Source organism: Ambystoma mexicanum, chromosome 6p (genome assembly GCF_040938575.1).
Source record: "Ambystoma mexicanum isolate Mex_15411 chromosome 6p, UKY_AmexF1_1, whole genome shotgun sequence".
Lineage (NCBI taxonomy): Eukaryota > Metazoa > Chordata > Amphibia > Caudata > Ambystomatidae > Ambystoma > Ambystoma mexicanum.
The window spans coordinates 1,452,761,253-1,452,787,503 of NC_090935.1; the positions used below are offsets into that span (position 1 = coordinate 1,452,761,253).

A 26,251-nucleotide genomic window follows, 5' to 3' on the forward strand; every position below is an offset into this window, starting at 1 on the left:
CACCCAACCTGGTCAGGGTGAGCCTGTGTCCCTGATGGTGTAGGCCCTTGTTGTGCACACCCAGGCTTCTCGTACCCTTCTCACTGACAGGGCCTTCACAGGACCCGTCTCCCGGGTTGCTGTGGGGTGGGTCCGCCCCTGTTGCCTCAACCAGTCGGGGCGGGCCCAGGGACTGCACTCCCTCACATGCTGCAGGAACAATATAGTCCCCGTAATTGTTTGGGCCATCCTGGGTGGATTCCAGACTGCGCTCTGGGTCCACTCAACCAGGTCTCTGCTGCGCACAGGGTGGCGTGCGTCCGCCCACCCTACTCACCACCTCTCCCGGTCTCAACCTACCAGCGTCAACCTCACCCTCCCGGGCCGTCCATATTCCACTGGGGCATGAGGGGGCTGCGAAGGCAGCGCCTCAGTACCGGCAGTCACCCGGCTATGCTGGGGAACTTGATGGCACCCTCTGAACGCCGGACTCCACAGAGCACCGTCCCAGCCGACGGGCCTCTTCGCCCCCTGTCACGCCGTCTCCACTTATGCGCCCGGTAACATTTACTTACGTGGTTGGAGCGGTCCCAAAGTCGGGCAGCCCACCCGGGGGACCTTTTGAACTCTTCATGCCTGGAGGCGACTCTCCTGCACCTCTGCCATGGGGCTGGGCAGGTGGGTTAAAACACTGGCTCATCGGAGGGTCTCAAAGAGCAGCCATCTTGGGTGCCGCAGGGCACGCCTCCCTCTGCAAAGCTTTTTAAATGTTCAATGGTGCATTAGTCACCCCAAGTTGGACGGTGAATGCCCAGACATGAGTAGGTAGGCCTGAACTTGTCGTGCATAGAACCCCAAGCTACACCTCGCTGACGAGGCCCAATAACACTGAAACTTGGGCTGGACAGACCCTTTTAAAGGTGGGGACAAGCCTGAATCTGCAATGGCACGGGAGGCTAAAAAACAATGCACTGGAACGTCGCCCGGAGCCTTGCCAGTTGGATTGGATTCCTTCAAAAAATTCCAGCCATCACTATTCAGTGCACAAGCCCCACTCTCCCTATAATCATTTCACTTGTTTAAAGTAGGTACACGCCCACTTTTTATTTACACATCACTGTGACTCACTTGTATGTGGGGGGCGGATAGGCAGGGAAGACCTGCTTTCCATTCACAAACGAGTTTTAGTGTATTTCACATAGTCTGTGGAAATTAGCTTTTTGTGTCCACATAGCTCTCAACTCACCCGCTTTTGGCGGGTGTCACCCGCCTTGCAAAGGGCTGACTCACCCGCCAAGCCTCCTGCACGCCCATTCATTCCAATGGGCGTCTCACCCGCCAAAAACAAAATCGGGTGATTTCACCCACCTTAGTGAGACAAATGGTTGAGAGCTATGTGTCCAAGCAAAGCTCATGGTGTTGTGCTACCAGACTGTGCGCTCTTCGATATTGATAATACGTTATTCCTGTTCTGCCTGAGAAACTGAAAAAGGCCCACTTTTGTTTTATTTAAAAGGTGCCTACGTTTTATCTTTGTCTGGTTGCTCTCGTCCCCAGAAAAGTTGACCATCAGCTACAAGCCTAAACCGTGGCATAAGAAAGTCTGCACTCACAACCTAGCTTGAACATATACACGACTTTAGGTTTTAGCATCCAAAAGTAAACAACCACCAGGTGCTCCCGTCAGAGGGGGCAGAGGGTGGCATAACTAGTCACAAAACAGTAGTGGAGGGGCTAACGGGACAAAATCGGAAAGAGACCGAGAACATGTTGACAAGAGCAGTGTTACACATGATGGCACTTTAAGACGATGTGTTGAGACTTGCTACGCGCATCACTTACCTCATCTGAGTCCAGCAGGCTCATTTCTCTCCTGATCTTCAATTTCCAAGACGGGTATTCAGAGTGCGACCTAAAATTGGCAAAAGCTGATCGAAGAGCAACGCAGAGACCCCAGTCTCCCTCTTCTGGTGTACAGTGGATGCCAGGTGGACTCTAGCAGCAGCTGCCCGAATACTGGGCTAAAAAACAACCGACTCTTCACAGACTAATGCCAACTCGGATCTATTGTGCAGCACCTGAAGCTGGTGTCGCTCCGGATCATAGAGCGCGCCCCGAGGAGAAACACTGCTCTGGGGAGCATGCTCAGTGAAGACCCTCGCATTAGCGAGCCGAACTTGCGTAGCAAGAAGGTCTCGCGTATCCCCATCTCCCACTGTGGAAAGTTCGGGTCCTTGGTGCTGCAGCCCCTGTCTCGTGTTGTTATCATAGTGCGCACTGTATACAATATCTCTAGAGCACACAGAGTAGGGGAACTCTGGAAATCTTTCATTGAAACTTTTCACGTGCCTAGTTCATGCGCAACTGATGGAGAAGGGTAAATTATAGGAGCGCAACTTCATCGAACGTTGGAGCGTGTCGTGGGGGAGGGGCGGTAAAGCTTCAAATGGTGGGTGAGGAGCACAACTTTAGAGGCTGTGTGAGGGTGCAGCAAATTTACTCGTGGGGGTCGTTGTTCAAGCAAAGAATTTTTGTTGGAGCTTGTGTCCAATTTTTTAATTTTTTTTAAATTGTATTTGGTTAGTTCAAACCTTTACAAAAAAAACAATTTCAAGTAATCACATAATAAACATAATTAAAAGAAGATGTGTCCAATGAGCAGCAGCAAATGGTGATATTTAAAGTGCATTAATGATTGGGATAATGCCACTGCTCCTAAACATGATAGGATGGGTAGGACACCATCCATATTGCTTTGCCAGCATACTAATGTGGTTTTGACAGTCACGCATACCTGCCTAAATTTGAAAAGCAAAAACCCTGAGATGTATGCCCCGCCCATAGCCACACAATTCTCTGCCCAATTGCACAAGGCTCCGCCCACATGCCCTGCCCATACGTCAATATATTATGGGGGTAATTCATAGAATTCAGCGCAGAAGTAGTGCACGCGGGCAGCGAAGAGAGGGAGCGTGCGCCAGCCGTGTGCGCTAAACAGCATTCTGGTGCACCGCATATTCATGGATTTCCTAAGCCATTTGCAGCCGTGGCGCAGCGAACATCCCGCAGTGCCAGTTACGCCCCCAAGAACGCCCCTTGTGCAAGGAAAAGCCATAGAAATCCCCAATACGGCATAAAGGGCAGCGCTAACCCTGGACCAGCTCACAGGTCTCCTACACTGTAATCGTGTGAAAAACTACGCATACCCGCTCGCGGCAGACAAAACGCGTGAAAATCTCCCCCACACCTCCTTCAATACGTGTACCTTGCTCGCAGCAGCCAAAACGTGTGAAAATCAACTCCTGCACTCCCTTGAATACGCGTACTCCGCCTGCGCCAGGCAAATTGCGTGGAAAAAGTCCCCCCTGTGGTGTGGGCTGCCTACAGGTCATGGTCAGGGGTGATGGACTGCCTGCGGGGCATGCCCAGGGGTGTATGGTGGTCCCCCGTGGTGTGGGCTGCCTACAAGGCATGGTCAATGGTGATGGCCTGCCTGCGGGTCATGGTCAGGGTGGATGAGCTGCCTGCGGGGCATTCCCAGGGGTGTATGGCGGTCCCCCGTGGTATGGACTGCCTGCAGGGCATGGTCAGGGTGGATGGACTGCCTGCAGGGCATGGTCAGGGTGGATGGGCTGCCTGCGGGTCATGGTCAGGGTGGATGGGCTGCCTGCGGGGCATGCCCAGGGGTGTATGGTGGTCCCCCATGGTGTGGGCTGCCTGCAGGGCATGGTCAGGGTGGATGGGCTGCCTGCGGGGCATGCCCAGGGGTGTATGGTGGTCCTCCGTGGTGTGGGCTGCCTGCAGGGCATGGTCAGGGTGGATGGGCTGCCTGCGGGGCATGCCCAGGGGTGTATGGTGGTTCCCCGTGGTGTGGGCTGCCTGCAGGGCATGGTCAGGGTGGATGGCTGCCTGCGGGGCATGCCCAGCGGTGTAGTCGGGGGCATGTGGTGTGGGCTGCCTGCAGGGGTTGAATGGGGCTTCACACCACACTGGTGCGCGAATCGGGGGGTACGCGAGTGAGCTGTCCATGCGGATACGCTGGCGCGAGTGGGGTACATATATTCCGGGGTACGCGAGTAAGCTTCACACGTGATTTTGCTGGCGGGAGTGGGGTATGTGCGGGAGCGGGTATGTGTATTCCAGGGTACGTGAGTGACCTGTCCACGCGATTTCGCTGGCGGGAGCGGGGTATGTGTATTCCGGGGTATGCAAGTGAGCTGTCCATGCAAATTCACTGCCGGGAGCGGGGTACATGTATTCCGGGGTACGCGAGTGAGCTTCACACGTGATTTCGCTGGCGGGAGCAGGGTATGTGCGGGAGCGGGGTATGTGTATTCCGGGGTACGTGAGTGACCTGTCCACACGATTTAGCTGGCGGGAACGGGGTATGTGTATTCCGGGGTATGCAAGTGGGCTGTCCATGCGAATTCGCTGGCGCGAGCGAGGTACTTGTATTCCTGGGTACGCGAGTGAGCTTCACACAAGATTTCGCTGGCGGGAGCAGGGTAGGTGTGGGAGCGGGGTATGTGTATTCCGGGGTACGTGAGTGACCTGTCCACACGATTTTGCTGGCGGGTGCGGGCTACGTGTATTTCGGGGTACGCGAGTGAGCTGTCCACCCGATTTCGCTGGCTGTAGCGGGGTACATGTATTCTGGGGTCCGCGAGTGAGCTGTCCACGCAATTTTCACTGGCGGAAGCGGGGTACATGTATTCCGGGGTCCACGAGTGATCTGTCCATGCGATTTCGCTGGCGGGAGCGGGGTACGTGTATTGTGAGCTGTCCATGCGATTTCGCTGGCGCAAGCAGTGTACGTGTATTCCAGGGTACGCGAGTGAGTTTCACACATGATTTGGCTGGCAGGAGCGGGGTATGTGCGGGGGCGGGGTACTTGTATTCTGGGGTACGCGAGTGAGCTGTCCACGAGTGTTAGACAGAAACCTGTGCAGTTCCCTCTGGGACCACTGCAAAAGATTTAAGACTACAGGTGTTTGGCAGTAAACTCACTTGGTAGCAGTCTGTACCACCCAGGTTTACCTGGTAGCTGTGGCTGAGCAGTCAGATTTCCCTCAAGAAGAGTTAGGCAGTATACAGAGCATACATAATAGGTACAGAGGCACAATAGTACAAGCAAACACTGACCAGAGCTAGGTGTAAAAGTATATAATTATTTATTTAAAAGACACACTCATAAATTACACTAGCACAGAAAAGGTAAGTAAGTCAAAACACAGTCACTATTACTCATATGTACATCCCTAGTTATTTGTTGGACAAGTCTAAGTTAACACCACTTATTTCCAAACAGAGGTGAGCGCTTAACGTTAGATGGCACTCCAACAAGTTAGTTAAAAGGGAGGGAAAAGGCAAAAGAAGTGAAAACAGCCAGGTAAAACACTTTTCAGAGATTCACAGTGAGTGTAGAAAGGCAGTCTATTGTGGAGCAAGGAAGTTCGGTTGCCAGGCCCACTCTAGGGAAAGCCAGGCAAAAAGATGCCCAAGATCACACAATGTCACGAGTCTTTACAGGTGAGTAGAAAAGGTTTTTCCCAGTTAAGAAAAGTTTAGTTAGGGTGCCCAGGCTTACCCAGGGTCGAGAGCCGGGGGCTAAATCTACCCCGTACAATCGGTGGCAAGGGAAGCCGGGCGGAACACAGTACCTTTTAAAATGGAAAGGATCCTCCAGCGGGGGCAGTTGTTCCTGGTAGTGGGTTCAAGTCGCGGCGTCGTCCAGAGGAGGAGAAGATCTCATCGTGGAGGATAGCTGAAGGTCGTTGCACTACCAAGGAAGAAACCAGCCGTGGAGTTTTCCCGGTTAAAAGGATGTTACCCCTCTTTCGCGGTTGAGGTAAAAAGTGGTATCCCGGTTGCCGGGGTGCTTGGCACAGGCAAGGCGGCCACGAGGTACTTCAGGGCGGCGAGAAGAAGGCAGAAACTGGTTGTCCCCACCAATCAAGGGAAGAAGACTCTCCGGCGGGAGATCTCCTCTGTCGTCGGGAAAAGTGGTGAGACGGTTCCGCAGGGCTCCACCGGTGGTGTCGTCTTGGCAGGTCGGCTCGGCTTCTCCCTCTTCGGCTTCTTAGGTCCTGTGGCGACTTCTCCCGAACCAGTCCCAAAGACCCTGCTTTTATGCAGCAAACCCCCATTCATACAGCCTAGCTGTCACTCAAACATGCTAAGTGGTGAGCGGGGTGGCTCACCACTTGGGCCAATCACACCAGAGTGCGACATGAGTTGGCAAGGCAACTCAGTCCAGGGTGCCTAAACCCCCTCCCACACCCCCTGTGGTACCCAGACAGAATGGCACCACTTTGGAGGGCTTCTGTGCAGAAGCCCGCCAAAAGTGGAACAAAGGCTCGACTCGGGTTCAGGGTTACTGAAGTGAACCTAGACGCCATTTTGGCGGCGAGTCCTGGCAAAAAATCCCAACCGGTGAATTTATATTAAATAAATAAACCCGCGGTATCTTTAACATTGCACCAAAAAGTGGTGCATTAAAATCAATGGGAAATCCCATTGGGAAATATTCCAGTGGAATATGTCCGTGGTATCCACTGCCACCAGCCAGAAACTCAGCGAGGGGGGACGGGACAGTACCCCCTCGACAACAAACCCAGGGGCAATCTAATTGCCCAAACCAGTACTTCCACAGTATGATGGTTTGTACTGGTTAAGTTCCTAAATTAAGACTAGTAAAGTCAATGGGGACTTTACAGACCCAGGGAGACAGTAGTCAGTCCCAGGGTGTGGAGTCTATGTTTGGGGGTCTCAATGACACCCCTATGTTACTGCATTGAGGGTGCTGTGTAACACATTCAAAAACCAATGATAGCCTATGGGGAAAAAAATACCCCATAGCCCATAAGCGCATAGCAAATCACAGAAACACTCTCAAGTCATGCCCAAGAGTGAGGGTAAAAGAGTCTCACTCTTGGCAGGAGAAAAAAATAAACCCCAAAAATCCAGCAAAGCTGCTGGGGGACTCAATAGGTTGGGAAATTCAGCCTAAACAGAGAATTCTCCCTACCACTCGCCCCCCCCAGACTAAGGGACAGGAGGATTTAATCCACTCCTGGATGAACCTCATACCTCTAGTCGATGACATACATCCCAGAGAGTCCATCAGCATTTTGATGGTGACACCCTGACCTGTGCTCAATGGTGAAATCAAACCCCTGGAGGCAGATTGACCATCTCAATAGTTTTGGATTTTCCCCTTTCATTTGCATTAACCATCTCAAGGGTTGGTGGTCAGTCTGAATGACAAACGTAGAACCATACAAGTATGGCCTAAACTTCTTCAGTGCCCACACAATAGCAAAGCATTCTTTTTCTGTTGTTGCCCACCTTGTTTCAGGATCCTTCAGTTTTCTACTGATGAAGCAAATGGGGTGTTCCCTACCCTTGTCATCCAGTTGGCTAAGAACTGCACCTATAACTACATTGGAAGCATCAGTTTGTACAATGAAAGGTTGGTGGTAGTCAGAAGCTCGGAGTACTGGAGCTTGGCAAAGAGCTTTCTTCAGGTTTTCAAAGGCCTGATTGCATTCCTCATTCCATTTGACCTTCTTGGGGAATTTTGGAGAGGATATCACATTCAGAGGAGAAGCTATGGTCCCATAGTTCTCAATGAAATTCCTGTAGTACCCAGTGAGGCCTAAAAAGGCTCTCACCTGGGTCTGAGTAGTAGGTGTTGTCCAATTTTGCACAGCTTCAATCTTGCTGAGCAAAGCCCTTATCTCACCACCTCCTACCTCATGTCCAAGGTAGACCACTTTACTCTGTCCAATTTGGCATTTGCTTGCCTTTATGGTCAGATTGGCCTGCTCAAGAGCCTGCAAAACATGTCCTAGGTGGTTCACATGATCCTCCCAGGAGTGGCTGAAGACTGCAATGTCATCCAAGTATGCCATGCAGAAGTCCTCCATCCCAGCTAGAACTTGGTTCACCATCCTTTGGAATGTTGCAGGTGCATTTCTTTAGTCCAAAAGGCATAACCTTGAATTGGTATAGGCCAACTGGGGTAGAAAATGCAGTTTTCTCCTTGGCATGGTCTGTCAGGGCTATTTGCCAATAGCCTGACGTAAGGTCCAGTGTGCTGAGGTACTTGGCTGCACCAAGTTTATCCACCAACTCATCTGTCCTTGGCAAAGGGTGGGCATCAGTCTTGGTGACTGCATTAAGAGCTCTATAGTCCACACAGAATCTCAACTCTTTGGATCCTGCTTTTGGTACTAATACCACTGGGCTAGACCATGGACTAGTAGAGGGCTCTATTACCCCGAGATCAAGCATCTTCTTGACCTCACCTTTGATGTGGGTTCTGACATGTTCTGACATCCTGTATCCTCTGCTTTTGACTGGCAGACAGTCACCAGTGAGTATATCATGCTGTCCCCAAGGGGTCAAGCCTGGTGAAAGTGAGAACAGGGGGGCAAACTGATTTAACATAGCTTTGCACTCCTCCTGTTGCTCAGGGGTCAGATCTGAAGAGAGATTAACTCCTTCAACCTTTTCGTCCAAAGGTAAGCCTCTCAGGAGGTCAGGTAGAGCTTCACTCTCCTCCTCCTCTTCTGATGAAACTAGAAGCAAGGCTCCTACTTCTGGTCTAGAGACGTAGGCTTTGAGGCGGTTGGTGTGGAAGACTCTGGGAGCTTCCCTGGGTTTGCCCAGATCCACCAGATAGTTGACCTCTCCAAGTTTCCCCACAACTTTGAAGGGTCCCATCCATTTGTCTTGCAAGGCCCTCTGCCTTGTTGGGAGCATAACTAGAACTAGCTGGTCTTGAGTAAACTCAACCATGTTAGCCTTCTGATCATGCCAATGTTTGATCAGAGCTTGTCCAGCTTTCAAGTTATCACTTGCTTCTGCCATCATGTGCGACATTCTCCTTCGGAGACCTATCACATAGTCAGTCACTCTGACTGGCTTGGGGGAAGGAGCACTCTCCAATCCCTCCTTAATCAGGGCCAAGGGGCCTCTGACTGGATGGCCATAGAGAAGTTCAAAGGGAGAGTAACCTACTCCCTCCTGAGGGACTTCTCTATAAGCAAAGAGAAGGCATGGCAATAGAAGGTCCCACTTCTTCTTAAGGGGTTCTTCTAAAGCACCTATCATGCTCTTCATGGTTCTGTTAAACCTTTCTACCAACCCGTTTGTCTGAGGGTGGTATGCGGTTGAGAACTTGTAGGTAACTCTGCAGGTTTTCCACATGGCTTTCAGATAGTGGGACATAAAATTTGACCCCCTGTCGGAGATCATCTCCTTAGGAAACCCAACCCTGGTAAAAATACCAAGGAGGGCCTTAGCTACAGCCGGAGCTGTAACAGTCCTCATAGGAATTGCCTCAGGGTACCTAGTAGCATGGTCTACTACAACAAGGATAAACCTGTTGCCTGAGGAAGTTGGGGGATCAAGGGGACCAACAATGTCAATCCCTACCCTCTCAAATGGGACTCCCTCAACTGGGAGAGGCACTAAAGGTGCCACATTCTTGGAACCCACCTTACCAGAAGTCTGGCAGGTGTGGCAGCTCCTGCAATATCTATCTACTTCAGCCCCCATCTTTGGCCAATAAAAGTAGAGAGAGAGCCTTTCCTTGGTCTTCTTGAAACTCAAGTGACCAGCCAAAGGAATCTCGTGGGCTAGTTGCAAGAACTGTTGTCTGTTCTCTTGGGGCACTACCAGGCGTTGGTAGGCTCCAGGTTCTGATTCAGTTGGTTCACTGTAGAAGAGGCCATCTTCCCAGTGTAACCTATACTTCCCAGGCTCTTGCCCATCAGCCTGAGAAGCTGCCTGTTGGCGAAGGCGCTCCAGAGTTGGACATTCTCTTTGTCCCTTACGAAAAGTTGACCTGCTGGGTCCCCCTTCTGCCAGTAAACACTGCAGCTCAGGATGGTCAGCCGGGTCCAGGTCTCCAATAAGTTCTGGGCCTCCTACTAGCTCTTCTTCAGAGTCTAGTTCAACCAGACAGGGTTGTACCTCCCTCTCAGCCTCAGCTGGAGGTGGAGTTACAGGTGTAACTTTGGACAACCTCGGGGAAGTCCTTGTTGGAAGCACTGGAGTGCTTGCTGTAGGTTTTTTTCTAGGAGTCTTGGGTTGCCCCTTTGCTTCTGATCTGGTAGTTACTGCAGTAAGTTGCTCCAGTGGGAGAGGAGTGATTTCTGTCATCATCTCCTGAGATAAACCTCGCAGGGTTTTCTCTCTTGCAGGTTTGGTGAGCTCCTGTAACCTTTTACTAGGAGGTCTGGGGGTATGCGACACAACTCCAAGAGCTTTCAGGTCATTACCCAACAGAACCCTTCCTGGTACCTCACATTGTATACTGACAGGTATCTTCACAGCCATATCATTACACTGGATGAGAACTGGTAACTGGGGACACATCTGCACAGGCCCTCCAGCTAACTTGGTGAGGCATTTGGGTGCCTTAGCAACATCCTCTGCCTTGAAAAATGATTCATCCACCACAGTTATGCTGGCCCCAGTGTCCCTGATGGCAGGAGTCTCCTGACCATTCACGTGGACACTGTCCTTATAATACTCTTTAGTATTATCTGGGATAGAATTATACACATCTAAATTCTGTTGTTCCCACAACCCCAGAGAGACTAAGGAAACACTGGCTGAGACTCCAGTGGGTTCATCAGCCAGTAGTAGAAGGTTTCCACTTGCCATAGGGACTTCCTCCTCTGGAGCGAAGGCTAAGGAGACAAGCTGGACCCCTGAAGGTTTACCCTTACATCTGGGATCTCCTTTCACATGGTCAGTAGCCTTACAAACATAACAGGATCCAAAGGCCCTTTGGAATGGAGGCTTGTTCTGACCTCCTTCTGGTTTGGCACCAGAAGGTATACTACTCTGCTGTGGTTTCCCAGGTGGCTTACCCTTATGGTATGGTTTGGGGCCCTCTTTGGAATTGGAATTATTTGAATTCTCTTTGGAGTCTTTCTTAGGCTGTCTCCCCTCATCCTTCTTCTGAGTTACCCCAGAATCCTTGTGAGTAGCCCTGTTGGCCACCAACAAGTCAGCAGCCTTAGCTAGCTTTCTAGGATCTAATTCCCGTGAGTCAGCCAAGTGCTGTCTGACCTCAGGAGAGCAGGCATCATAAATTGACTCCATCATTACAAGATTTCTCATTCCTTCATAAGTGTTCACTTTGTAACCCTTAATCCATCCCTCTAAGTTTTTTAACCCTTCACACACCCAGGTAGCCCAAGGGGTACCATCATGCTTTTTGAGGCTTCTGAACCTCTTAAGATACTGGGAAGGGGTCTTCCCAAACCTAGCTATCAAAGCTAGTTTCACACATTCATACTCTTTCCTATCCTCCTCCCCCAACTCCATTACTGCATCAGTCGCAACAGGGGGAAGCCTAGAGAACAACCAGGTGAGTAACTCATTACCTGTGATGTTCTGGAGCCCATGATTATACTCAAACATAGACAACCAATCCAACACATCCAACTTAGGCTCATACATACCAATCAATTCTTTAGGCATCCGGGGTCTTTTAGGACTGGAACTTCTACAGGAGCCAGAGAGAGAAGCATTCTCAACAGACAATTTCTTCATTTCTAGCTCATACTTGAGCTCCATTTCTCTTAGCCTTAGTTCTTTGTCGGTTTGAGCATTAAGTTTCTTGTACTCTAATTCAAGTTTCATTTTCTCCAGTTCATAGTACTGAGGATCAAATGTGGGGCCTGGCAAAGGCCCAGTAGGTACAGCTGCTAGAGCAGACAGAGGCCTAGGGGGAACATCTACAATAGTTTCATCCTCCTCTTCTGGTTCTGATCCAAGATCACCAATACTTTGTTCAATATCAATATCATTGCTGTTCTCTACATTTGCTGGAATGTTAGGTTCCTCTGAACCATCATCCAGACTTTGGTTTTCTAACAACCTTTCTATTAGCTCCATTTTCTTTCCTTTAGTCATGAGATTCTTATGCTTACAGAGAAGTCTTAGACAATCAGCAGTTTTTGTAGCAAGGGACTCTTGACTATAACTTTCCATAGTAGACAGGTTAGAATATGACTTTTTCTTTTTGTGCTCAAGCTTTGTGGTTAGTTGCACTAAGGTATCTCAAAAGTACACTAAAGTGTATGCTCAATACAAATCCCACCGCTGTACACCAGTGTTAGACAGAAACCTGTGCAGTTCCCTCTGGGACCACTGCAAAAGATTTAAGACTACAGGTGTTTGGCAGTAAACTCACTTGGTAGCAGTCTGTACCACCCAGGTTTACCTGGTAGCTGTGGCTGAGCAGTCAGACTTCCCTCAAGAAGAGTTAGGCAGTATACAGAGCATACATAATAGGTACAGAGGCACAATAGTACAAGCAAACACTGACCAGAGCTAGGTGTAAAAGTATATAATTATTTATTTAAAAGACACACTCATAAATTACACTAGCACAGAAAAGGTAAGTAAGTCAAAACACAGTCACTATTACTCATATGTACATCCCTAGTTATTTGTTGGACAAGTCTAAGTTAACACCACTTATTTCCAAACAGAGGTGAGCGCTTAACGTTAGATGGCACTCCAACAAGTTAGTTAAAAGGGAGGGAAAAGGCAAAAGAAGTGAAAACATCCAGGTAGAACACTTTTCAGAGATTCACAGTGAGTGTAGAAAGGCAGTCTATTGTGGAGCAAGGAAGTTCGGTTGCCAGGCCCACTCTAGGGAAAGCCAGGCAAAAAGATGCCCAAAATAACACAATGTCACGAGTCTTTACAGGTGAGTAGAAAAGGTTTTTCCCAGTTAAGAAAAGTTTAGTTAGGGTGCCCAGGCTTACCCAGGGTCGAGAGCCGGGGGCTAAATCTACCCCGTACAATCGGTGGCAAGGGAAGCCGGGCGGAACACAGTACCTTTTAAAATGGAAAGGATCCTCCAGCGGGGGCAGTTGTTCCTGGTAGTGGGTGCAAGTCACGGCGTCGTCCAGAGGAGGCGAAGATCTCGTCGTGGAGGAAAGCTGAAGGTCGTTGCACTACCAGGGAAGAAACCAGCCGTGGAGTTTTCCCGGTTAAAAGGATGTTACCCCTCTTTCGCGGTTGAGGTAAAAAGTGGTATCCCGGTTGCCGGGGTGCTTGGCACAGGCAAGGCGGCAACGAGGTACTTTAGGGCGGCAAGAAGAAGGCAGAAACTGGTTGTCCCCACCAGTCAAGGGAAGAAGACTCTCCGGCGGGAGATCTCCTCTGTCGTCGGGAAAAGTGGTGAGACGGTTCCGCAGGGCTCCACCGGTGGTGTCGTCTTGGCAGGTCGGCTCGGCTTCTCCCTCTTCGGCTTCTTAGGTCCTGTGGCGACTTCTCCCGAACCAGTCCCAAAGACCCTGCTTTTATGCAGCAAACCCCCATTCATACAGCCTAGCTGTCACTCAAACATGCTAAGTGGTGAGCGGGGTGGCTCACCACTTGGGCCAATCACACCAGAGTGCGACATGAGTTGGCAAGGCAACTCAGTCCAGGGTGCCTAAACCCCCTCCCACACCCCCTGTGGTACCCAGACAGAATGGCACCACTTTGGAGGGCTTCTGTGCAGAAGCCCGCCAAAAGTGGAACAAAGGCTCCACTCGGGTTCAGGGTTACTGAAGTGAACCTAGATGCCATTTTGGCGGCGAGTCCTGGCAAAAAATCCCAACCGGTGAATTTATATTAAATAAATAAACCGGCGGTATCTTTAACATTGCACCAAAAAGTGGTGCATTAAAATCAATGGGAAATCCCATTGGGAAATATTCCGGTGGAATATTTCCGTGGTATCCACTGCCACCAGCCAGAAACTCGGCGAGGGGGGACGGGACAGTACCCCCTCGACAACAAACCCAGGGGCAATCTAATTGCCCCTACCAGTACTTCCACAGTATGATGGTTTGTACTGGTTAAGTTCCTAAGTTAAGACTAGTAAAGTCAATGGGGACTTTACAGACCCAGGGAGACAGTAGTCAGTCCCAGGGTGTGGAGTCTATGTTTGGGGGTCTCAATGACACCCCTATGTTACTGCACTGAGGGTGCTGTGTAACACATTCAAAAACCAATGATAGCCTATGGGGAAAAAAATACCCCATAGCCCATAAGCGCATAGCAAGTCACAGAAACACTCTCAAGTCATGCCCAAGAGTGAGGGTAAAAGAGTCTCACTCTTGGCAGGAGAAAAAAATAAACCCCAAAAATCCAGCAAAGCTGCTGGGGGACTCAATAGGTTGGGAAATTCAGCCTAAACAGAGAATTCTCCCTAACAACGAGATCTTTATGGGCGGGAGTGGGGTACGTGTATTCCGGGGTCCGCGAGTGAGCTGTCCACGCGATTTCATTGGTGGTAGCGGGGTACGTGGATTCCAGGGTCCGTGAGTGAGCTGTCCACGCAATTTCGCTGGCGGGAGTGGGGTACGTGTATTTCGGGGTACGCAAGTGAGCTGTCCACATGATTTCGCTGGTGGGAGCGGGGTACATGTATGCCGGGGTACGCAAGTGAGCTGTCCACGGAAATTGGCAGTGCGGCCCCTCCCGGGTGTGCCCTCCCCATGCCCACAGGCAGCCCGAACCCCTGGTCATGCCCCGCAGGCAGCCCATCCACCCTGGTCATGCCCTGCAGGCAGCCCACACCACAGGCCCCCCCTACACCCCTGGGCATGCCCCGCAAGCAACCCATCCACCCTTATCATGCCTTGCAGGCAGCCCACACCACAGGGCACCCCCCTAGACCCCTGGTCATGCCCTGCAGGCAGCCCATCCACCCTGGTCATGCCCTGCAGGCAGCCCACACCACAGGCCCCCCCTACACCCTTGGTCATGCCCCGCAGGCAGGCCATCACCCCTGACCATGCCCCGCAGGCACCCCACACCACAGGGACGGCCCCTGCAAACCCTGACCATGCCCTGTAGGCAGGCCACATGGCACCATCCACTTGTGAGCCCCAACACAAGTCCCCCCCACCAGTGAGGGGCACCTGCCAGCAGGCCCTAACTCATGTGCCCCCACCAGTGAGGGGCACCTGCCAGCGGGCCCTGACTCATGTCCCTCCAAACACCATGTCATCACAATACAGATCCATGGCCCTAATGCCAACCCAAATCCCACCCCCCCACCCCCAGTACAAACACCCAACGATGCACCCACTCTCTAGTAAATTACCCATGCCATGAGAGTCTGAAAAGGACCAGCATGCCCATGAATAAATGTCCTACAGAGCCACACAGTGGCAACACATGACTGGGCCAATGCTCATAGAGACACGCACGAAATCAGAGTAGACCACACCAATAATGAAGATGAATGAAATGTATTAAAAAGAAAACCAAATAAGAAAATGAAAACCACACATGCAAATGATGAAATAATGAATGCAATATGAAAAAGAAAGTAAAATCCAAGGAAAAATTTAAATCCAAGATATGAAAAATGGTCCATCGCGTCCATACAAAGGCGGCGGGCTAATCCAACGGCTCACAGGGCATCATCGAACTCCATGTCGATGTTCCGGAGGCGGGCCCGTTCCCTGGCCTTGAGGTCTCGCAGGGATGCAGCCATAGCATCCTCCAACTCCCTGCGAGTTGCCTCGAGGCACTCAGCCTGCCTCAAAGCCCGGTGCATGGAGTTCTCTGCCCTGACCATTGTGAGCTGTGCCCTCTCCGCCCGCTGCTGCTTTGCATCTATTTGCTGGCCCAACCGTTGCCACACGGAAGACACTCCCAATTCTGGGTCCTCCTGCCCGCCGGCCGATGCCTGCCCCCAGGATGTTGATGGCCTGAGCCATGATGGCTCCCATGCTGAGCCTGCTGCTGCCTCCAATGCAACTACCTCTGGCACCACAACGGCATCCGGGCTGATGGAATCCTCTGGTGCCGCCGTACACGTGCCCTGCTTGTTGATGCCTGCACATCCTCCATTTGCTAGGGTCCAGTTGGTGGGGTGGCCATCCCAGCTGGACCTCCGACTCTGGCAGGGATGCGTCCTCTACCAGCCTGGCCGCTGGCTGAGGGGCAGCTTCACAGGGGGCCCAGGTGACAGTTGGATGGGAAGATGGCATGGAGGACGACTGGCGCATAGGGGGTTCAGATGAGGAGGGGGTCGCAAGAAGATCCAGCACATGGAGGAACCCATTGCTGACGACCTGTCCTAGTAGTGTGACGCGGCCAAACAGGTATTCGAAATGACGTGCATTGTCCTAACGAGAACCCTGCATGTCATCCCGAATACCACTTTGGCGCAATGCCACACCAGCTAGGAAAGGCTCAATCCGGTCATGGATTGCCATGTACGCATGGAGAGGAAGGCCAGTTGTTGTTTGCGCATCCCCTCCCTGAAAACGGGTCTGGACGGAGGGATCCCTGCTGGTGCCGGATGATGCAGTCACAGGATCGGGGACAGGATTACACACAGGCACCTCCACGGCCTGTGCTGCCTCCTGTCCCTACCCCTGGGCTGCACCACTAGTACCAGTGGAATCCCCCCTTCCAGGCCCCGTGCATGGGGCTTCCACGGCCTCCTCCTCAACAAACGCCCGCCAACCTGGATGACTCCGTGCCATCTTCCTCCGTAGACCCCTGTGGGGGCTCAGCTGTCCCTACTGGTGCCGAGGAGTCCACCTCAAACCTCCACCTCTTGGACCTTCCCTCGACAGCTGCAGCCATGGACGCGGCACCAGACTCCTCACCCCCGGAAGATATCAGTACCTGGGAGGGGAGCTGGGCCTTGCGTCTCTGGCTGGTGGTGGGATCCCTGCCGCTGTGCTCCACAGCACTGTCTCTGCCCTCTTCATCAATCGACGCTGCAGCCAGGGATCGAACACAGGCATTAGGGCACTGTACAATGGTCTGATACACACATGACAATTGCACATGAGTGGCAGTGTCAAACTTCACAGATGGCATCACAATCACCAATCATCTCATTTGAACCCACACACATGCACCAATAATCTGGTGTCGTGCAACAGGCATCAGCATCCATACACACGTAACTGCATGAACAACCAAAGGTTGGCATGACGTCACAAGCAACATGTGGAGTGCCGATCACATGCACACACACCACCAGACATGCATCTGTACATCTCCACCACCTGTCACAGTGCAATCATCGGCAACTAAGTCACATCTGCCAATCAGGTACCCACATGTCCGGGCCACATGCATCCATGGCGTATCACAGTCACACACATGTCAAACACACACACACACACACACACATGTAAGCCGTGCACGTACATGAAGGTGGAATCAGCATCCATGTGTCACACCCCAACCATGGCATAGTACATACACAGAAATGCAAACGTGTGCATCTCCACATGCAGTTGGGCATCATGCATTGGAACACATACATCATTGATGTGCATGACACATGACTGCACTCACATGCAGCATGGGCATGTCCCTGCAGACACACACATCCATACATGGGCCATGTCTGACATATGTCCAAGCTGCACACTCCTGGCACACCTCAACATGCACTGCGTCCAATGAGTACGCAGGGACAATTACCGCTCGACTCCAGACGGGTCTGCCTCTCGAGGACCTGGAGGTGAAGCGCTGGGTGAATGCGTTCCAGGACTCTCATCTGGTCAGTGGTAAGGTGGACCCGGCACCCCACTGCACTCACTGCTTCCAAGAGACACTGGGCCTTCCTGAGGGTCCTGGACCTGAAGTCCTCCCAGCGCTTATGGACGTGTTTCAGGTCGCGGGTTGCCACCCCCTCCGCATTGATTGCACCCACGATGTCCAACCAGATCCTCCTCCATCCTTCCTTGTCGGCGCGTGGTCATCCGAAGAGGGCATCATAATGCACCAGGACTTGCTCCACCAGGATGCCAACTTCTCCTGCAGTGAAGCTGGCAGGCCTCTGTCTCTCTGCCGGGGGGTCGCCACTGGTCCCAGATGGAGTTTGGCCCGACATGGCAACCCTCGAGGCAGGTGTGGGTGGGCAACTGGGTCCTGGTGCTGGGCTGTGGAGCGATGGAACAGCAGTCGGGAGTCATCTGTACCAACAGAGGTGGTTGCAGCAGCTGGACCCCTGCAGATGGCTGATGTGCAGGCACCAAATAGCAGGGCATGTGGTCAGCAGGCAGGTAGGCAGCAGCAGATGGCTTGTGGGAGGTGGCTCGGGGCTCTGGGGGGCAGCAAAATGGCCTTGTGGGCAGGAGCGTGGTCTTCCGTGTGTTGTCACGTGGCCAGCTTGATGCAGAGTGAATCTGCACATGAAAAAACAGCACGTCAGCGTGTAATTCAAGGAAACGGCCTTAGCGCGTAAGCGCGTAAGTGACGTGACGCGCGCAGGCGTTTCCCTTGGCACGGGTGCATAGTGAATCCAAACGTGCAAAAACAGCACATCCGCTTGTGAATGTGTGTATTTCGAGGAAAGGCCCTTAGCGCGTAAGCACGTAAGTGACATGGCACACATAGGCGTCTCTGTGGGCAGGGGTTAAAGATCTGCGTAGGATGCCATTTTCTTGTACATGCTTTTTGTCGAGAGCGAGCGGGTGATTCTTGTACTTCTTGTTGCTTCACACGCGATTACTTCACAACGGTTGCGGTGCGTACCCCTTGTTTACTGAGGCAGAGCTCAATTCTTCTTTTGGTGCGTCTTTTTCACATTCTTTTTCCAGGCAAATGGTGAGTCGTGCACATTTTTTTTCACTGTGGTTGCCCCATGTGTCGCATACCCATTCAGAGGTCATTGTAGCCTGTGTGTACCACGCGTACGCATTTTTTGTGTTTCTGGATGCCAGAGCGTACTGCGGGTCCTTCATTCCACGCAATGTGGGGCTACCGAGGGGTCGCATACACGTTTGTTTTTGTTTTTGGGGTGCCTGAGCGTTGTGTGACCCGTCATTTTCCCCCAGGGGTCACAGACAGCCTTACAAGAGCACAGGGGTACGTATTCCATCTAATACCCTTCCCCCTTCTCCCCAATTGCCCAGGACAATTGTTTTCTGCACCTCCCATTCGCACAAGAACATCAGTGCCATGGTTGGGAGGCGACCAAGTAGTAAGGGAGGCAAAGGTGGCCGACCTCCAAGAGGTGGCCGCGGTAGGGGATGTGACCAGGATGAGCAGGGTGGCCAAGGTGGCAGTGGTGGGCAACGTGGGCAAAGTGGCCCAAGAGGGCAGTGTGTCCAGGACCATTCAGGGACACCTATCCCCTCCCCCACAGTGGGTCAGGGAGATGCAGCTGACACCATCCCAGCTCAGGCCCTGCTAACTCGGCCTGGATTGGTAACCGAACTGGCACAAGATGACTCACAGGCCGACTTCCGTGTCACGAAGTCCAAGCCACGTGTGGCAGTGAAAGTTGCTGTCACCAGGCCACGTGGATCTGGGGCAGAAATGTCAACTACTGCCCCAAGTAGCCAGGGTGAGGAGGCTGCAGGGGCAGCTGCAGCTCACTCCACCCCGGCTCTGAGTCACCCAGCCGGGACAGTGTTGGTCCCAGACCCTCACACCACAGCAGTTATGCCGCTTGGTCCTGGCAACAGCACCCAGCAGCCAATGCCTGCAGTGAGACCTTTGGTCTCGTGCCATTGCCTGCTTCCAGTGGCCAGTCCACCTGCGCTTCAGCCCCTACAGACCAGAGCGGCGTAAGCCACTCAGGGTCCCCACCACCTCGCAAGAGGAAGAAGCGTGCTCTTGCGGAACAGCCTGGGACCCCAGACACAGCTCACCCCTCTGGCACGTCAAGGAAGCAGAGTTTCAATGATGTGGAACTAGACGCACTTGTGGGCTAAGTATCGGCACATGGCCGCAACATGCTGGTGACGGCAGGGTGCAAGACTACAACTGCTCAGCATAGGGCCCACTGGCAGTGCATAACGGACCAGATTAGTTCCCTTGGATGTGTGAAGCGCACAGCTGATGATTGCTCAAAGCGTTGGAATGAACTCAAACGCCGAGCAAAAAAACAAGCTCGCTTCCAATTACGCCTCTACTCTGGTGACTGGCAGTGGGTCACCACCAGAGGAGGATGAACTCACAGAACATGAGGCAATCGCTGGAGGGTTCATCACAGAGGATCAGATCCAAGGCGTGGGAGACCTACCAGATCTTGAGAGAATGTCCGGTGAGTGCCCGTGTGTGTGTGTCCGGAACATGTGTATGTTGCTTGGGTGATGTGTTCTGATTGAGTGCCAGGTCAGGCTGTGTAGTCATAACTGTTATATGTGACCCATGTAGTGCCTCCAACCCATCCCCCAGCCTTGGGTTTGGGGTTCACTGTATCCCTACTGACCGCTGCAAACACTTTGCACATGATGACTGCACTTGCCCTTAAACTGGCATCATGCCACGACATTGTTAATACAGTTTTTCTCTTTATTCTGCCTTATTGATGGAATCATTTGCATGATAAACACACATTTGTGTGCCGTTCAGCCCCAAAATCACCATACTCCAGACAGGGATTTTCCCCCACAAAGCCCCACATATGTTCACTTTTTACAAAAATGATTTCATCAATCGGGCTGATTGACTGCTGTGCACCTACACATGCACTGCACCCGATCACTTCTGAGCCCTGTTTGAATGTTCAACATGACAATTGACTTGTGTTATGTCCAAGTGACCTACCATTGATGTATCCATGTGCCTCCCATCACTGTATTTGAACACACTGGCGTTGTTGCAGCGTGGGACACATGTGTGTTTTGTCCCAATCTTTTGCATGTTCTATTTGATGATATGCGTTTGACATGGTATTACCCGAATTGTTCGTTTGCAATTGTTCGAATGCACAATTGACCGAATTTAAAGGATCACAATTGACCTTATATATATCTCGCTTTGGTAATATATATATATATATATATATATAGAAGGGTTTGGGGCGGGTTTGGGTTGGGTGGGGGATTGCGGGGGGTTTCCCCCCGCATATATGTTACAATTGACCTTCACAATTCGGTCAATTGTGAAAAGGTCAATTGTAATTCGAGCAATTGTCAAACGAACAATTTGTATACATCCGTTTGACATGGATGGGGGACAGTAGTGATTAACTCCCATCTGGGTGTCCTTGTCAGTTCTGGCACGGCTATGCTACGTGCCATCTGTGTGCTGGCATGTGTCATGTTTGTGGCTTGTCCATGCCACTCACAGGCTAATGTGTGATGCAGGTGCTTTGCACCATGCAGCACATGTGTTGCTTTTCCATTTTGGAGTCATCAGTGTTTGCTTTCAGGGTCCCCTTCCACTTCATTGCCACTGCATGCATGGCTGAGTTTGTGTCATGTGTGACATGTCTGATTAATGTATTGGATGTGTAGATTGTGATGCCTATGTGTGTCGGATATGCTGTTCATGCGTGTCTTCATTACTTTTCTTTTTATTTTGTGCAGGTGATGAGGCACTAGATGCTGTGGAGGAGGAGGAGATGGCGCAGGGGCAGGAGTACTCAGAGCCCCAACCAAGCACCACTGGAGGGCGTGGGGTGGTGGTGCATGAAAATCCATTAGTCCTACAGACCATCATGTCCACGAGTGTCTCTGGGTACACCTCCGATGATCTCTATAGCTCAGGTGCTGAATCAGACATTGAGACATATGTCCCGTCGCAGGTGAATGTTTCTGGCAGGGATGCTGTTCTGTCCAGAGCACCTGCACTGGGGGTAGACCCCTCAATGGCTTATTCAGTGTTGGAATGTCCGCCTGTGGCGGTTACGGATGCAGGGTCACACTCCCCAATATTTGCTCCTGTTCCTGGGGCAGCAGATCAAAGGAGGAATGCAGTCCTGCAGCCTAAGGCAGTGCCAGCACAACAAGGTGCACATCACCTTGGGGCAAACGGGTGTCGTGTCCGGCAACGCAGTGGTCGTGCACCACCGGCCAATACTGTGTGGGAGAACTCCATTTATGCAATTGCAGCACAACAGGGGGCATCATGTATGATGATTGCTCAGGGCGTGGATAGGGTGGCCACTTCCATTCTCCCCCCAGAAAGGCAGGTGGAGCTCCAGCAGCAGGCAACGGAGTCCACTTGCCGCTCACACAGGGAGGACATGTTGGCCGCCAACAAGGACCGATGCGCTGAACTGGAGGCTCTGTGCACAGCCATATATGCAGAGGCACAGGCCCACAGGGATGCCGTGAGGGTAGAAAACAGCTCTCTCAGAGCTACTCTGGGTGCACTTAAGGTGTCCCAGAGTACAAGGTCAGAACAGCAGCTGGAGCAGCTAACACGCACAATCTCACCTGAGCTCCAGGCAACCCACAACCCTTGAGGAGATCCAGGCATCACGTGATGCCTTGCAGGCAGAAGTCCATGCTACCCGTGAGGTGCTGCATGGGGATCTCCGGACCATCATCCTGTAGAACCAAACCTTTCAGACCCGCATGCTTGCTGCCACGGAGGAGCATGCCAGGGCTTTGCGTGGTCTGCCTCCCATACCACTCACACCTTCTAATGTAGCACCAGAGGGTGACAACAGCAACGGCAGTTCTCCCACTATCGGGTAGCTATGCAGGCCATGAGCCCATGGAGGGTATTTATTTTCTCAACATCCACGCATGTGGGTGTTGGGGTGCATTCTGCACCCTGCACCTCCTCCCTCCTTGGTGTGCTGCCCCCTTGGTCGACCCATGGCCATTTTTTATTTTTATTTTTTATTGTTTTTCCTCTTTTTTTGTCTATTGTGCATTCATGTTACAGTGTGTTGCTTTGTGTGGCACCCGTAGGCATCCACTGTGTGTTTCGGCTGGGCCCATACAGGTTTGTCTTGTGTTTGTGGCTTGGGGTCCAGACACATATGTCACTCCTGCTTGCCCTTTCCATGGGCTCGCAAGGGTGGCACCGTGTGACAGTAACTTACACAGAGGCATTGGGCTTCCATCAGTTGTGTGGCCAGTCTGTAGTTCAAACTGTGTATATACCCCTAGTGGGGATTTCTGAAGATTTCTCCACTGCATGGTTGATTTGTATATTGTATTCCATATTGCTCATTATGCATATTTGCATGAAGCTTCTTCATGTCTTACCTTGCCTGTCTCCATTGCAGATGCAGTTCATGTTGCATGCAGTACCCTGCCACATTAACCTACCAGCAACACACTGGAAATGGAAGGGGCCGATGTGCTGCCTTTGTCAGGTTGTGACACTTGCACTATTGTGATTGGTTACTGGCAGACTTTGCCACTGTTGGGTCCTGTATTCATGTTTTGTCTTGCTGGTAATTATATGTTCATGTGTGCTGTTTCTTTTTCATGGGTGAGAGGGAATTGTCTGTGGCCTGTTTCCATTTGTGACGGTGCACTTTGTGACAGTTGTATCATGTGTTGTGCATTCATTTGGTTGCTTTCACATTGCATGCCATGCCTTGGTAACTTTGTCGGGTGAGATGGGGTTTGGGAGGGGTTGGGTGACATATCAGTATTTAAGTGTGCTGTTTTGCAATGGGGTAGTCCTTCATGCAGAATGAATGTGCGCCTTTTACTGACACAGCATTGGGTCTGTTTAAGTAGCTAGGGATGCACACAATGTAGGCCTTCCAGGGATACAATCTCAGGGTGATATGGTTGTGACAGTTGACTGTCCCTTTTGTCATCATCAATTGTCATCTGGTAGGTGCCAGGCCTGTGTGCACTCCACAGGGGTGGGATTTTAGGTGAAATAAGTTGCCACAAGCTGGGTACGGGCTGCCTCACCATGTGCCCTTTCCCCTCCCATGCGCAGCGGGCGTGCATGTGGTTGGGGCTGTGGGGGCACCACCATGTCAACCGGCACGCCCCACAGGGTTGCAACGTTGTACAGGACACATGCTGCCACTATGATTCTGCACACTACTGGGGGCGCATATAGCAGCTGGCCGCCAGAGCAGTCAAGGGAGCAGAAACGTGACTTCAGCACTCCAAATGTGCGCTCCACTATGCCCTGCGTTGCAATATGGGCTGCGTTGTATCTTACCTGGGGTGGTGTGGTTCCTTATTGACGTCATCATGTAGGTGCTCAGAGGGTAGACACTGTCCCCTGGGGAAGTGATAATGGTTGTCATTAGTTGGGTTTTGCCATTTCTCTGTGACTGACATGAATGCATGTGCAGAGGCATTTGTACTCATCAATGAGCCATGTGTCGCCATGCCTCCCAGCTTCCAGGTCCTGGTTTAGGGGTGACATTCTGAATATAAAACTATCATGGTTGGACCCCGGATAGTTGGTATATACAGAGGTGATGATTCCCTTAGCATCACATACAACCTGCACGTTGATGGAATGCCATTGCTTGCGGTTGCGATAGATGTGCTCAGTGGCCCTAGGAGGACGTAGAGCCACATGGGTGCAATCAATGGCACCTAGCACTTTGGGGAAGTGTGCCACCCCGTAAAAGTCCTCGACCACGGCCTGCCTTTCTGCGGGTGTTCTGGGCATGTATATGTGCCAGCGGACTGAGGGGCGTGCAGTCATGATCGCCTACACCTGGTGTAGGCAGCGTGACTGCGTGGCCTGTGAGACGCCTCCAGCTATGGCACTTGTCCGCTGAAATGACCCAGTAGCCAAGAAATGCAGTACATTGAGCATCTTTTCCAAGGGGCTCAGTGCTTGGGAGCACAGGGTGGGTGATGTGAGGTCATCCTCCCACTCAGCAACCAGTTCTAGGATGATATGGGGTGGAAACATGTACCTGCTATAGACCTGGTCATCAGGCATCCCAAAAAGGCTGGTCCTAGGTAAAAAAATGCGGGGCCTGGCTATCCTCCTCCTCCTCCTGCGGTGTACCACGACCACTGCTGCGAGGAACGGTATATTCATCGTAGCGTATGAGCTTGTTTGTTGTTTGCGTGCACTTTTACGCTGCACAGGGCCGCTTCCGCCTGCTTCCGCCTGGCGTACGTGTTTCCGATTAGCACGTCATTTGTGGCGCGCAGGTTTCCCCTGTTCGATTCCATGAATACGTGTTGTTAGCGCGCGTGTGGGCACTGCAAGGATTTAGCAGCGGTACTTCCCCGTAATGCCCACATTTTCACGTGTTGTTCCCCATTCCACGTGTTCTGCCCCCTTTTTAGGTGTGTGCGCTGCGCTGTGTGCGCCTTTACTGGCCGTCTCGCGCACAACCTTCGGGATGTTGCAATGACGTGTGCGCCACATGCGGATTCAGCGCAGATCTCAGGTAAGCCACGCGCAGCGCCTTCCATGAATTGATGAACGGCTGCGTGCGTGGCTTTTGCACACGTGCGCTGCGATTTTCAGGCTTGCACCCCCGTTTTCAGCGCACATTAATTCCATGAATTAACCTGTAAGTGTTTTGTAATTTTTTAGATGTGTGTTACCATTTCATTTTACAGCTAGGTTTGTTATCTCTCTGAACGCTAAAATCCTTTCCCCTGTTTTTAATTTTTTTATTTTAGAATGACAATCAAAAAGGTATTTAAATCTTTCTTAAAATTATTTACATGGGCATTTGTTTCATTGATATGAATTGCGGATAACTATGATCGGTGGTGCTGGCACGATTTTCAGAGAGGGGGTGCTGCCCAGTGCCACATGTGCTGCTGAATAGGTGAGTGTAAATACAAATGAGTGTATGGGCCTCATTCCGAGTATGGAGGTAGTCATGGCGCTATTTGCGCATGACTACCTCCATACTCGGAGGTGACCATCTCCCATACCGGTACTGACTCCGACCTGGTTCAATGGGGACTTACCGGTCCATTCCAACCCTGGAGGCACCGGTAAGTCCCCATTGAAAATTCCATTCCCCGTTCCCATTTTAGCCCCCATAGGGCTCAATGGGAATGGGGAAGTAGCTAATAACGGTACCGCAATTTGCGGTACCGTTATGAGCTCCAAAGTCCCTTCACGGGTCCCGTCCATAACGCCTGGTCAGACCAGGCATTAGGGGAGGGATCCGCTAAGGGACCTCGGAATAGGGCGCAAAGGGTTTACTGGCACCGGTGTCCTTACCGGTGCCGGTAATCCCTTTGCGCCCAACTCGGAATGCAGCCCTATGCCTTTCGGTAGAGCCATCTATGTATTCCCTTTAGCACATTTATGTTAAAAAGTAGGTCAATTGGTGCATTTTATTGCACATTTCCCAATTTTATGGATGAGGTGTGAGAGAAAAGCATATGAGCATTTATAAAAAAAATAAACACATTCACCATGGAAATGGCTTACTAATGCTAGGAAATTACTAGAATCAGCCGGCGCAGTCGACTGGCAAATTGACAGCGGACGAGCCGGGTCCTAATTGCTCAATCCAATTTACAATGATTGTCCTCAGAGACAGATCTCATGAATTCATGGGAAGTATCACAATTCCTCACAGAGCTCAGGTGCACTATTCCTCTGC

At 51.5% G+C, this 26,251-nt stretch overlaps 1 protein-coding gene across 2 annotated transcripts in view; it reads right to left on the reverse strand.

Moving 5' to 3' along the window:
* LOC138510513 (zinc finger protein 567-like) overlaps nt 1-26,251 on the reverse strand; it is a 252,011-nt gene that overhangs the window by 195,863 nt on the left and 29,897 nt on the right. Inside the window, exon 1 of one of the 2 annotated variants that reach the window (XM_069626217.1) lies at nt 1,822-2,083. The exons of the other annotated variant lie outside the window; for it this stretch is intronic. Coding sequence (XP_069482318.1) covers nt 1,822-1,845 — 24 coding nt within the window. The 5' untranslated portion in view covers nt 1,846-2,083. Of the gene's footprint in view, nt 1-1,821; nt 2,084-26,251 lie in introns of those variants that run through there. 2 annotated transcript variants of the gene reach the window in all.